Genomic DNA, 14801 nt, shown 5'->3' with positions numbered 1-14801 from the left:
ATTGAAACTTTGATTAGGGATCTGTTTCTTGTGCCTTAGTTTATTTCTCTCTGATTCCTTCCTTTCTAAACAAAACAACAAAGAAAATCTAAAATTACAATCCAGAATTTACTTGGTGTTTGAAGCGTCGCTTCATCAAATACTTTTTTCTAGGTTTTTTTAAAATTAAATTTTCCTTTGTTTTGTTGCAGTCTATGAAAACAATCTTTAGTTTCTTTACTCACTTCAAATTTTAAACGTTCATTTTGATAACTAAGACTTCATTTAATAAAACCCACAATTAAATACTTCAGAAAATGGGAATATTAAAATAATAAAAAATAAAAGGATAAGTCTGATCCAGAAATGTTGTCCTTCACAAAGATATGCCAAATGTGCTGCATTTCATATGAATCCGATATCTGGACTTGCCTTTTGCTTGAATTACTACTTAGAACAGAACAACAAAAATGTAATGAAAAATCCACATCAGGGCCTTTTAATTACAGTTATTACATTTAGTTAAATCTAATTCATTCATATAAATGAATCAGGCAGAATCAACATTGAACATAAGAAATTGCTCAACCTAACTTAATCATTTGTGCATGTGTAACTCTTCATTGTTCGTCTCCAGTAGGTTGACCCCAGACCAGACCGAGACTTTGAAGACAAGTTTTCTTAAAGACAGAGTCTCTGAGAACATTTACAGAAAAAAAAATATCATTGTTGAGCTTGTTGTGCAGGAATGATCCAAGGTATTTAAAATTTTCCACAGTTTCAACAGGTTGGACATTGTCAAGTTAAAACAGCAAATGCTACACTTTTGAATGTTTTCACCGTCTCCACCCGACTGGCACATACCTCACAAAGAATCAAGAGCACCCATCCCTTTCACTTCTCAAGCTCAGCAGCCAAATCTATAAGGTAACTTGGCACACATGTGCTCAGAATGATCTCTCTTCAGACAAAAAACCTCAACTGAAAGCTTCCTCAAAGACACCACTGGCAGGAATGGACATTATTCACAGTTTATATCATTCAAATTGCATTCAGAAGACCAAAATAAACTTGTTTGATTAAATGTTTTTCATGTGTTTGGAAACAAATTAATTGCACTGATTGGACTATATTTAGTCACTGTTAACTTACAAGTAAATTATTGAATCATTGCTTGAGAAACTAGTTAATTAGTTAAAGTTAACTCATTGTGATCTATAATATTTCTCCTATCTGTAGGTTTTCAACCTACTCTTTGACTACTCTGTGACCTACTCATGTGAACCACTGCTCATGTGATCACATGTTTGCTCATATGCTGTTGATGAGATCCAGCTAAAGAAAAGGAAAATATGCCACTGAGAAGAGTTGTTCCTGTGTCTCTTTGGAGGAAGCAAGCCTTTTCAAGTTTGGGCAAAAGCTGAGGAGGCTTAAGAGAGCAAAAAACTTGACAGCCATCGAGTGAAACTGGACTCACTTTCAGATCTTGTTTAGGTCATTTATTTCGCTTTACATCCTTAAGAAAATGGAAAAAAAAAATAAGGAATTTATCTTTATTGATAGTGCTGGTGTTCTAATAATAAAGACGTTGTGTATTTTTATTTAGTTATGTATTTGTTAATTGTGTTACTACCCCCACGCCACCAGTCTCTAAACTAAAGGCAGTAGTAAACCCGAAAAGACTCGACTGAGGAGCAGATTTGGAAGTGCACAGAAAGCTATACAGAATTTAAGAACTGTGAACTGCGCTAAGTAAATAACAGAGAGAAGTTCAAATAAATGCTGGGAGTTGAACTCATTCCTAAAGGTGAAGATACATCACAGTTTTCAAAAGAAAATAAAAACACTATTTCCGAAGTGTAATGGACCCATTTCCAAATGGCGTTGATGTACCATGTGGTCTGTCCCCGCCCCTTCTTGTTTGCTACAAGAAGGTGTACTCATAGACATAATATGATAGACACCTCATGCACCGCTCTCGCCTATTGACGAGATTTTGGGCGGCCATCTTGGAGCGGTACACCGCTCCACTCAGCATTATGTGTTTAGCAGGCAAAATGACGTATCAGCGCATTTAATCGATCAAAACACGCTTTTTTGTTACTGGAAACAATATTCAAACATCTATCAAAGCTACATTTATAAACAATTGTATTATTTAAGTATGTTTTAATACATAGTTCAGCATATTTAAATATGCTTAGTGGCTATAACAATAGAATAGGAATGGAATATTCTGATATTGATGTATGATGAGCATATTACAATACACACAGCGTTCAGAATTTATGTAATAAATTATTTAGTAATAATACATATTTATATAACTATACAGACACAAACAAAAAATGATTAATACTGAATAATTAATGTATGTATGTGTGTGTGTGTGTGTGTGTGTGTGTGTGTGTGTGTGTGTGTGTGTATGTATGTATGTATGTATGTATGTATGTTTTTCAGCCGATGAGTTCTAGCTTCAGAGAGATTCAGCAGCTGAGATTGAGTCCAAAATCCGATGCGAGATTCATCCGTGCTGCAGTGAATCTGTCTCTCTTTATAGATATCTCCCTCTTCTTCCTCACATCGTGTCTTTAGAAAACTTTCAAAACAAAAACGGAAGATTTGCGATGTATCTTACAAGTGAAAGAATTACATTTAAATAGTATTTACCTGTGTAAACTTGCTGGTGACTGTTATAGCACATAATATAAGTTTTATAATATGTGTTACATTGTTTCATTTCTAATGTAATCTAAGTCAATGTTTGTGGTGGCCATTTGTAATGTTTGCAACTTGTAAGTTCTATTAATTTAGTTTTTTATTTTTGGAAAGTTAGAATTAAGTCTGTGATTAATTTGTAAATTAGAATTGATTATGTTGGTAATTGGTTAGCCCCTCCCATTAATTTAGGTAATTAAAAACACACCGGGTGCTTGGTGGAGGCATTGTTTTGCAAATGTCTGGTGTGTACGGGAGGGTTGGTAAATGATTTTTTGACCATTTCATTTCACTTGCAATTTGACCTTTTATTTTGCACTTTTTTACTTGAAACGCCATGTTAAGTTCACTTTCGTTTTCGATTAAGATGTAGGACATTTTTTGATATTTTGTTACTAATTTTATAAGAAATAAACAATCTATTTTCGCAAACAAATGAAGAGGAAGTGCGTTCAATCTAAAACCCACCTGTTAACACACACGGCCTTAGTTGGAGTATTGGAAGCTAGAAGGCCGCGACATTTAAGTCAAAAAATCATTTTTTGGAACATTTTTGGAAGGTTTGGATATTGGAAAAGCTTGGAAGATTGGACGATCGCACTTGGCGACTGAAACTTCATGGAATGGACTTGGAGAAGACGCACAAAGTTCGTGAGTAAATGCGATACTTTGTTGGAGAAAGCAGACGCTGAGCTGCAAATTGAAAAGTTTGTTTTGGACAATTATCTTTTGGATTTAGAGAATCGAAGTTTGTGTTGAAAATGGATGAACAAGATGAAGGATTTGAAAAGGAAAGAGAACTCTTTAATTTAATTAAAAGACGCAGAGCCAAACTCGGCGTTCTGACAAGAAAAAGAAATGACATTCATGCTTTAATTGATGCTGGAGAGTTAAAACCCTCCATAGATGAGCATATGAAAACTTTCAATAATTATTTAGCAGAGTTTATGGACTTGCAATCTTCAGTTCAAAGACTTCTGAACGTTGATGAAAAAGAAACCGATCACTGCGATTGGTATGAACCAAAGTTGATCAGTTTTAAAGAGTTCCTGGATGAGGTAGAAGTTTGGATGAATGGCGATCCTGATGCGCAGAAGAGCGAAGTATGTTCAGCATTTGAAGTTGAATCAAAGGCGGCATCTCATGACCGTGACGTTGAGCCGGATGACAGCGTCTCACAGACGGTGCAACAGACGATCAGCAAAGACTTTGAAAGGCTATCTGGGTCCGCAGCTAAACCAGCGAGCAAGACAACCAGCACGACGCCCAGTATAGTGAGTAAAACCTCTAGTGCTCGGAGTTCGAGCTCTCGTGCGGCTTCAATGGCGCTGATGGAAGCCGAGGTGGAAAGAGCCGCTCTGAAAGCGGAGGCGGATGCGCTGCAAGAAAAACACGCGCTCGAGCTGGAAGAACTCCAGTTAAAAGCAAGAAAAGAAGCATTGGCTTTGAGGACCAAGCTGGTGAAGGCGGATGCAAAGATGAAAATCTACAACTCTGCGCAAGAACAGAAAAGTTCCAGCGCTGACGTCGCAAGTCGGGAAACATCAGGTTCCGCAGCATCTGAGTTCATACCCGCTGCTACAGCTCAAAAGGCTCCAAGAACACAGAAGCGATCAGCAACTCTTGCACCTTTGCCAATGCCCCAAGAGACATCTATTAATGAAACATTAAAAGTGAAACCGGAAGGGGAAAGCCCAAGACAAATATCTCAGGTTGATGTTCACAGTAGTGCTTTAACAGAGATCATGAAGAAGCAGAATGAAATCACTGAAATGCTTGTAAAACAGCAAAGACTGTCACTCCTGCCATCTGTAGAAATCCCTGTTTTTAGTGGAGACTCTTTACATTTTAGGTCCTTTCTTAAGGCTTTTGAGCAAGGAATAGAAACTAAGACGGATAACATGCAGGACAGGCTTTACTACTTAGAACAGTTTACCTCAGGACAGCCAAGAACTTTAGTGAGAAGTTGTATGCACATGAGTCCACAAACTGCTTATGTAGAGGCTAAAAAACAGCTTGAGTGGAACTTTGGTAACAGAGCAAAAATAACATCTGCATTTATAGACAAAGCTCTGAATTGGTCAGTTTTAAAGTCTGATGATGCCACTGCTTTAAGAGCTTATACATTATTTCTAAGAAGTTGTTTCAACACAATGGATGAAGCTGGGTTTATTGATGAGCTTGAAAACTCAACCAATATGAGGATTCTTGTTTCAAAGTTACCTTTTAGACTTCGTGACAAATGGCGACTTATTGTGGTTGACATAGCAGAAAAGTACGATCGTAGAATAAAGTTTAAAGATCTTCTTGACTTTTTGGAAAAACAAACAAAAGCTGCATTAGATCCTGTTTTTGGAGAAGGTCAAACTACAAAAGAAAAGATGGCTTTAAAACCATCAAAGGTTCCTTTTAAAACTAGAAGCAGCAGTTTTGCCACTTCTGTTGCTGTAGTTTCTAAACAGAACAATGACAGACAGGTCCAGTTTAATCATGAAGATGTAAAGTTGACTAAAACTTTGTGCTTATTCTGTCTTAGAAGTCATTGCTTAGAAAAATGTGACTCCTTTAAGAGGAAAACCAACAAAGAAAAGGTGATTTTCATTAAAAGTAAAGGTATATGCTTTGGATGCTTACAGAAGGGGCATATGAGTAAAAACTGTCCACAGCGTCTAACATGCCTCACCTGTAGTAAAAGTCACCCTACGGTTCTGCACATTGAACCGGCAGAGCAGCAACGTCAAACAGTTGAGGCCGAGGGTGAAGAGTCACCAGTCTCAAGTGCTCTTGTATCTTTAAATGTTGGTAGCTACACTGGGGCCGGGTCTAAAGAGTGTGCTCTGTCAGTTGTCCCAGTAAAAGTAAAGTTGGAAAAGGGGACAAAGATTGTAGAGACTTATGCCTTTCTAGATCCAGGCAGCTCTGCAACATTTTGTACAGAGGCTTTGATGATGCAGTTAAATGCGTCTGGAAAGAAAGTGGAAATCATGCTAAAAACCATGGGTCAGGAAAAGCAAGTAAGTAGCTATAGATTATCTGGTTTGGAAGTAGCTGCTTTAAAAGAAAATGATTACTTGAAGTTGCCTGATGTATATACTCAACAATCCATTCCTGTCACTAAAGAAAATATCCCTAAAGAGGAAGACTTAAGAAAATGGTCTTATCTAAGAGGTGTTGAGTTGACACCAATAGATGCTGGCATTGGGCTGCTCATTGGTGTAAATTCTCCCAAAGCATTGGAACCTTGGAAAATAGTTAACAGTGAAGGTAGTGGGCCTTATGCTGTGCTAACACGCCTTGGTTGGGTTGTTAATGGTCCTCTCAGCCAGGTTAGTGAAGAAAATGGACATGTTGCTGGTTCTATTCAGGTGAACCGTATTTCTATAAGTAATTTGGAAGAAATGCTGGTCAGTCAGTATAACCAAGATTTTGTAGAGCACCAGTGCAATGAGCATGCTGAAATGTCTGTAGAAGACAAACAGTTCATGGACATTATGTCAAAGTCAGCGGTGCTTAAAGACGGTCATTATTACCTAAAGTTACCCTTTCGTAATCCTGAAGTAAAAATGCCCAACAACAAACAGGTGGCCCAGCAGAGGGCGCAATGTCTGTTAAAACGATTTCAGAAGGATAAACTATTTTTTGAAGAGTACAAAGAATTTATGCATAATGTTAGTGTGGAAGGGCATTCAGAAATCGTTCCGCAAGATCAAGTGGAACAGGAGGAAGGAAAGGTGTGGTACGTACCTCATCATGGGGTCTACCAACCCGCAAGAAAACACTGCGGGTTGTCTATGATTGTGCTGCAACATTTGCTGGAACATCTCTGAACAAAGAGCTGTTACAAGGACCAGATTTGACTAGCACCTTATTAGGTGTACTCATTCGTTTTCGGCAAGATCCAATAGCACTTATGACAGACATTAAAGGGATGTTCCACCAAGTCAGAGTTGCTGAAGAACATGTAAATTACCTACGTTTTCTCTGGTGGCCCAACGGTGACATCACAAAAGAGCTTGTTGAGCATAGAATGTTGGTCCATATTTTTGGTGCAGTCTCTTCTCCTAGTTGTGCCACATATGCACTTTTAAAGACTGCTGAGGACAACAAACATCTGTACCCAGAAGAGATTATTAATACAATCAGACACAGTTTTTATGTAGATGACTGTCTCAGGTCTGTCCAGACTATTGAGCAGGCCATTTTTCTTTATCAACAGCTCACTGAGGTGTGTACCAAGGGGGGATTTAGACTCAATAAATGGGTGTGTAGTGAGCGCTCTGTCCTCTCTCAGATCCCTGAGGAAATAGAGCAACATGTGTAAAGTTGCTAGATCTTAGCCGGGACAGCTTCCCACTGAAAAGAACCCTGGGGGTGCAATGGGAATGTTGAACAGGATGTTTTCACCTTTAGCATTGAAAACAAGCACAAACCACTAACGAGGCGTGGTATTCTGTCCATTGTCAGCTCTATTTATGACCCTTTGGGTTTCTTGGCTCCAGTTATTCTCCCTGCTAACAAATTCTTCAACATTTATGTAACTGAGCTTGGCTGGGATGAGAGAATTCCACCAGAAAAGCCCAACTTTGGAAAAAATGGGTTGAAGATTTAGTTCTTCTTGACAACTTTAGTGTCAGAAGATGCATCACACCCAAAGAGTTTGGAGAGATAAGAAGTGCACAGCTGCATCACTTTTGTGATGCCAGTGAAACTGGATTTGGTGTTGTGTCTTATCTTAGGGTATCTAATGACAAACAGGAAGTGTGTGTTTCCTTTGTTTTTGGCAAAGCAAGAGTGGCACCATTAAAACAAGTCACCATACCACGACTTGAACTTGCTGCCGCAGTGTTAGCTGTACGTCTGGACAAAATGCTGTCAGTGCAACTTGGACTCAATCTGAGCGAATCAGTCTTCTGGTGTGACAGCACAACCGTCCTGCAGTACATTGCAAACACAACGATAAGGTTTAAAACATATGTAGCTAATAGAGTGTCCATCATTCATGATCTTACAAAGGTTACTCAATGGAGATATATCAGCTCAAAGTTAAATCCAGCTGATGCAGCATCTCGAGGCATGAAAATTGGCTCTTTTTTAAAGTCTTCCACCTGGATCAGTGGGCCGGAATTCCTCACAAAACCTGAGATCCAATGGCCAGCAGTAATTAAGGAAAGACCTGTCCATTTGGAAACTGATCCAGAGGTTAAAGACAAGATCCTGACATGTGCAACCTTGTTGGAAAAAGTGTGTCCGACTACTAAGCTGCTAATGTACTTTTCCAGTTGGACAAAGCTAAAAAGAAGTGTAGCATGGATCCTGAAACTAAAAAAAAGGATGCAAACAAAGAAGTTGCTAGCTGCACACTGTGGAAATAAAATGTGTAATGAACAGGACAATAAGACGAATGTTCAGCTCACAACTGATGATCTCTTCAAGGCTGAGGAAGCCATAGTGAGCTTTGTGCAGAAAAAACATTATGGCGAGGAAATAGCTGCCCTGAGCTCTGGTACAGTGAAAAAGTCAAGTCATCTGTACAAGCTTGATCCTGTTGTTACTGATGGTGTGTTGAGAGTGGGTGGCCGATTGAGCAAAGCAGCATTACCTGAAGAAACAAAACATCCTGCAATACTGCCTAAAGAAAGCCATGTTTCAAAGCTCATTCTTCAACACATCCATGAAAAAGTTGGACACGGAGGAAGAAATCATATGCTTTCTACTCTTCGACGACAGTACTGGATCCCTCATGCTAATTCAGCAGCTAGAAAGATCATAAGAGATTGTATGGTGTGTCGAAGACGACGACAAAAGCCAGGTGAGCAAAAAATGTCAGATCTTCCTGTTGACAGACTCTCAACTGATCTTCCACCATTTACTTATGTTGGTGTTGATTACTTTGGACCGATAGAAGTGAAGAGAGGGAGAACTATTGTTAAAAGATATGGAGTTCTCTTCACATGTCTAACCTGTCGTGCAGTTCACCTGGAGGTAGCACATTCTCTTGACACAGATTCCTGCATAAACGCCATCAGAAGATTCATCTGTCGCAGAGGACAAGTCAAGGAAATCAGGTCGGACAACGGAACCAACTTTGTCAGCTCAAACCGTGAGTTAAAGCAAGCTCTGCTGGAGCTAAAACAAAGTAAAATCCAAAAATGCTTTGCAGAAGATGGCATAAAGTGGATTTTCAACCCACCTTATGGAGCCCATCATGGTGGTGTATGGGAGCGCCTGGTGCAGGAAATAAAGAGAGTGCTGTGCTCCATCACAAACCTACAAGTACTAGATGATGAAGGCTTGCACACAGTTTTTTGTGAAGTGGAGGCTATATTAAATGATCGCCCGATTACACCTTCTTCTGAAGATCCTAATGATTTAGAGGCTCTAACTCCAAATCATTTGCTCCAGTTAAAAGGTAAGCCTGTGCTCCACCAGGTTTGTTCAAAAAGGAGGACCTGTACAGTTGGAGACGTTGGAAGCAGGCCCAGTACATTGTGGACCTTTCTGGAAACGGTGGGTGAAAGAATATCTCCCTATGTTGCAAGAGCGACGGAAATGGAACAAGACTCGCAGGAACTTTGCCATTGATGATGTGGTGCTTGTTGTCGACGAGGCTGCACCAAGAAATTCATGGCCTATTGGACGCATCACAGAAACCATGGCAGATGCAAGTGGATTGGTTCGACGTGTTCGAGTGAAGATGAGAACAAATGTGCTGGAGAAACCGATCAACAAGATATGTCTCCTGCTGGAGGCTGTGTAGAGACAACAATGAATGTTTGTCTCCAACTGAGCTAAGTTCTGGAACCTCTGGCTCTACATTTACACTGATGCTCATTTACTGACATGCTAAACATCTCATTCTGCTACATAGACCTTTTTACATACACAGACCATGCACATGGACAAGAGAACTTGGAAGTCATGAAATATTGACTGTTTTTGCTTTTTGATTTTTCTAAGAAGATGAATAGACCACAAAAAGAAGTTTAATTTGGACTACTGCATAAATTGATGTTTAAACGAATCGTGTTAATATAGACCCTGGATCAGGTAATGGCCACGTGTGCAGATATTATAATTCATTTAGATGAATTAGGGGCCGGGATGTGGTGGCCATTTGTAATGTTTGCAACTTGTAAGTTCTATTAATTTAGTTTTTTATTTTTGGAAAGTTAGAATTAAGTCTGTGATTAATTTGTAAATTAGAATTGATTATGTTGGTAATTGGTTAGCCCCTCCCATTAATTTAGGTAATTAAAAACACACCGGGTGCTTGGTGGAGGCATTGTTTTGCAAATGTCTGGTGTGTACGGGAGGGTTGGTAAATGATTTTTTGACCATTTCATTTCACTTGCATTTCACTTTCAATTTGACTTTTTATTTTGCACCTTTTTACTTGAAACGCCATGTTAAGTTCACTTTCGTTTTCGATTAAGATGTAGGACATTTTTTGATATTTTGTTACTAATTTTATAAGAAATAAACAATCTATTTTCGCAAACAAATGAAGAGGAAGTGCGTTCAATCTAAAACCCACCTGTTAACACACACGGCCTTAGTTGGAGTATTGGAAGCTAGAAGGCCGCGACAATGTTAGAGAATAATAAATTTTTTTAGATTTACAGAATCTCAGTTAGCCTCCATAGCGGGGCTGAACCCCGTATTACACCAAGCACTGTAGCTAATATTAGCTGGTATCTCGCTGGTGGACATAAATACAGTAAAGTAATATCCTAATCACAATATATACACAATAATATGTCCATCTTACTTGTGAAATGTTGTCTGTGGAGCCCTCACATCAATAGTCCACCGAACAACAATATCCCTCAGTGCTGAGGCATCTTCTGCTGTTTTGATTGAACAAAGTAGGAGGGAGTACCGCTCCAAGATGGCCGCCGTATTTCCTGCACCGGAGCAGCCAATGCCGGGTCTACTCTTATATTATGTCTATTGGTGTACTTCCTCACTTCCGTTCTTTTTTGTTGCTAAGCTGCCGTTATATAGAGAAGGTCCTCGCTGCAGCATGCAGAAAGGGGCGGGGACGGACCACTGTCAGCCTCATACCTTATATGGAAATGGGACCATTGCACTCCGGAAGTGAAGGGGGCGCTATTTTCCTAATTTCTAGTATAAATACCTTAAAGAAGCGGGTTTGAGATGCCGATTGAAAGAATTTTGAGAGGGTTCATGTGTTCGGCACACGATCCAAAATGGAAAAGGCGCAAAGTCAGCAAAAGGTATTTTTACCTTCTTTAAAATTTTTATCACATAGTAAATCAATACGCTTTTCTAGATGACGTTGAGCATATAATAAACAGCTGTAGACTATTGAAATGCGTAATTCATAGAAGGTAAGGTTAAATTTAGCATGTAGCATAGCTAATTATTTCCCTGCAGGGCACCATTAGATAAAAATAGAAAAGTAAATAAAATGTATAATTGATAAGTGTATTTTATGCTCAAACTTTGTTTTTTTATTTTATTTAACAGATCCACGTTTCTATTTGTAACATTCGTAACGGAGAGAAGATTATTCCGTATTGCACGAATGACGGATATTTCTGTCCTCTTTGCTCATACAAAGCCGATGAGTCGTTCAAGGTACAGAATCACATAACAAGAACTGCTACGGTTCAACATAACGGTATGTAAAGCTACACTTACACTATCATTTATTTATTTACCTTCTTAACAGTTTTGTAGTTGGTTTTTTTTTTCATAAAAAAGACTAGAAAAAGGTTAATCCTTTTTGAAATATGTTTTTGCACGCCAACATTTCTGGAAAGTCTAACACTTTTTATAAACTAAAAGCTGCCATCATAGGTGGGTGTAGTTCCCTCTACTTCATATATTTATAGTAGTAAATAACTGCAAAAAACACTAGTAAGAGTAACAGTATTAGGTGATATATCTACTATTAAGTACGGTTTTACTGATCATAATGTGCAGTGTAATATTACCCATTTATTTCTGCAGACATGAATTAAAATGAAGGTATGTGCACTGATAGTTATTTTAAAAATGGAAATTAAAAATATTAATATAAGTGAGATGTTATTGTTGGACAATTATAGTTCTTTAGAGCTACCAGACTGCTTATTTCCAATCATTCCTCCGTTCAATGTTTACAGTCAATAGTGTGGGTAAGGCTGTTGTCTTATACATTAATTTGATTGTTAAAGTAATTTAAATTTTCCCTCTTTTCTTGAATGTTCTCTCAAACACCACAGGGATTGCCTAAACAAGGACTGTCCAACAACTGTGGAATGTTTGTAGTGATGGTAACATCCACTTCCTCCCACCATTTTGTTGTATTGTTTGTATAGACATAATCACATTTTTCTCCACAGTATGCTCTCTACTTTGTGATGGAAGCACCATTTGATTTCACGGAGGTAAGGAAACAGATAAGACTGCATGCTTTCTGTTGGAGATGTCATTAAATGCGAACCTGTCATGTCCACAGAATGACATGATGACAATACGAAGATGGTGGACTCTCACTCTCCTGAGAAACTTCCCTGTGAAGTAAGAATAATGGTGCAATATACCACATCATCATACACATAAGTCAGTTTTTTAAAGAAAATCTTCAATTTGTCCTTTTAAAAGGTCCAAAGAAGAACTACAAAAGGAGAGAAAGCGGAAAAAAGTTCATGAGGGGGCAAAATATGAGGTATGGTTTAGTTCAAATTCATCAGTGTGTAGTTTTGAATCATGTAATTTCTATTATGTCCGTTCACAATGCAGTTTTATGCAATGCTTGATTGTTAAAATATGAAACAAAATCAGGATAGGACAGTTAAAAAGGTTGAAACTGTTTTGATGTTGTTTGGACTTGGGCTCATCTTTCACTTTCAAAATATCTATATTTTTTTACAGACTCTGTGTGCTGATGACCACACCTATGCAAAAGCAACTGAGGCACAAATTGAGGTTAATTTTTAAAATGTACACATAACTATTATTTTTGATTTGTATTTAAACCAGAAATGATTTTTTTTTAAACAGGAAAATATATTTTTTGCACATCATTTTTTTATGACAGTAGAGATGGAAAGGGTAAGACACTGAGAGATACAAAGTGTTAATTACTGTTTTATGCTTCTCACCATGCAGGTACAAATGATGCCACCAATTTTGCAGGTAAAGATACATTCATAATCATATGCGTCATAGCCATTATTCTGGTGATAGTCTTGCAATGCACCTGTTTTTCTGTAATTTTCAGATGCCTTTGGATGTACTGGAAGCTGTTCTCCAAGAGGTGATACTAGCACAGGGAGATGCAGCTTACCTCACCTTGGCATTAACCTGCAAGCGCTTTAAAGCCATTGTGTCTGACCCAGTGTTCAGGAAGAGGACTCGCTTTGCTTGGCTGGATGGTAAGAACCTTTGACTTTTTTCCACATAAAACATGTTAAATTAGATTTAAACTACATGAAATTTATCATTCATTTACAGGTGAGATCAACTGGGGTAAATTTTCAAAGTCATTCAAGGCAGAAAACCGGATTCCTTTTGCAGTTGTTACGTGTTCTTCCTGTAACCGGCAATATAAAGACTGTGTGGGCTTCACTGGAAATGGAAGACGAGGAGATTACCCTCGTTACTACTGTGATGGCAGACCTGGACACTGCCCTGGATGTCAGTACTGAATGCAAGGAGAATAATAGTTGTTTTCCACAGTCTTTCACACATTTCAGTTGTCACACATTGTTCTTTTTTGGTGACATCTTTGTAAATCTGTTCTGCTGACATTTGGATTTGTTCTGTCATCCTTTAGTTTTTCACAATGTGTTCTTTAAACATTATGTACATTTTTTAGTGTTCCTTTTGTTGTAGTTCAGTTGATTTATATTGTTTAGTTTTTTGGTAGAACTGTTGTTTCCAGGAAAAGTAACATTGTGGCTCTAATATATTAAAGAGAAAGTAGAACCAATAAAGTAGTTGTAAATATATTGTAACAGCATTGTTTAACAATTGGATAACCTTGTTTTAAAATTTTGAAATACAAGCAAAGATAATACCTTTCAGTATTTCATGTGTAACGTTTCATATACTTTAACAATGACTGGAAGAAATAAAAATTGTCTTTGCAAACCTCAGTCGTTTATGTTTTAGCAATCAGAATCAACAGTTTTTATTTAAATAAAGCAACCAAATACAGAAACATGTTCAGTTAGAAACATACCATAATACAAAGATTAAAGGTATGCTGAGCGACGGTGGAGACCGGGTGGAGGTGATGGAAACTCGGGTGAGGAGCAGTTCTTCACATCAAGCCGGACTTTATGAAGGGTAATTCAAGAAGATGAGGAGACCGGCGCCGATAGGCTGAGACGGAGGCGCATGATGAGCTGATTGGCTGAATTGAAGAGCGTTAGAATGTACACATAAGCCTGATTTATTTATCTGGTGACTTCAAAGAAGCTTTTCATACAGAAACAATGATTAATCCACAGTGGATCATTCTCTTGTCAAATAAACTTTCTAAAACCTACTTTCTCTGAGTGTTTCCAGTTTGAAGCTACATTTAAAGTTTTACAAAAATCTCTCTGGGTTTTGCAACAATTGAATATTTGAGCGCAGTTTGTGAATCAAATACAACTGGTAGAGTTGATATAGAATTTCTAAATTGAATAGTGGGACACCAGTCCAGTGTCTTTTATCAGATTACTGGTTAAGCTGGAGTCCTTACAGGAAAGGTTTCCAATGAGACTTTATGGTAAACAATGACAATAGTTGAGCTCACCTGCAACCAAGCATAATAGTTTTTGGCACTAGTTATATTTTAGATTTAAATTTATTTATTATAAGAGTACGTTTCACTACATCACAATCTATTAATTGAACTACAGCGTTCTTGAAGTATTTGGTATCTGTTTTCTTAATCTAGGATGGACTGGTGATCTGCCCAGGGTCATGCGTGCGTGTATGATAATTAATGGATGGATAAATGTGTTCCTAAATATTTTTTAAGCCTTTTGTTTCAGCTAGATTGGGTGACAATAGATAAATACATATACATAATAATTCATTATTGTTGCTTGTTTTAAGTTGTTTATTACTAATGTGATTTTAACATTAAAAAACAATAGTTT

The 14801-nt window shown here is 37.9% G+C and overlaps 1 protein-coding gene across 3 annotated transcripts; it reads left to right on the top strand.

The window, feature by feature from the left end:
- The first annotated feature begins 757 nt into the window (after window positions 1-757).
- LOC145554955 (uncharacterized) lies at window positions 758-13805 on the top strand. 3 transcript variants are annotated; one of them, XM_081615949.1, is made up of 9 exons: window positions 758-906; window positions 11188-11978; window positions 12048-12092; window positions 12164-12225; window positions 12310-12373; window positions 12580-12633; window positions 12817-12843; window positions 12929-13082; window positions 13162-13805. In XM_081615949.1, the coding sequence occupies exons 2-9, from the start codon at window positions 11907-11909 to the stop codon at window positions 13353-13355; spliced, it is 672 nt and encodes a 223-aa protein (XP_081472075.1). In that variant the 5' UTR covers window positions 758-906; window positions 11188-11906; the 3' UTR covers window positions 13356-13805. The 3 variants fall into 3 exon arrangements, with proteins under 3 accessions (XP_081472075.1, XP_081472070.1, XP_081472077.1); XM_081615944.1 differs by lacking the exon at window positions 758-906 and adding an exon at window positions 10675-10934; XM_081615951.1 differs by lacking the exon at window positions 758-906 and having other exon boundaries at window positions 10677-11341; window positions 11928-11978.
- Window positions 13806-14801: the final 996 nt, after the last annotated feature.

The sequence above is a fragment of the Poecilia reticulata genome, chromosome 2, assembly GCF_904066995.2.
Source record: "Poecilia reticulata chromosome 2, P_reticulata-male-v2, whole genome shotgun sequence".
Classification (NCBI taxonomy): domain Eukaryota; kingdom Metazoa; phylum Chordata; class Actinopteri; order Cyprinodontiformes; family Poeciliidae; genus Poecilia; species Poecilia reticulata.
This window is presented reverse-complemented; position numbering and strand designations above follow the sequence as displayed.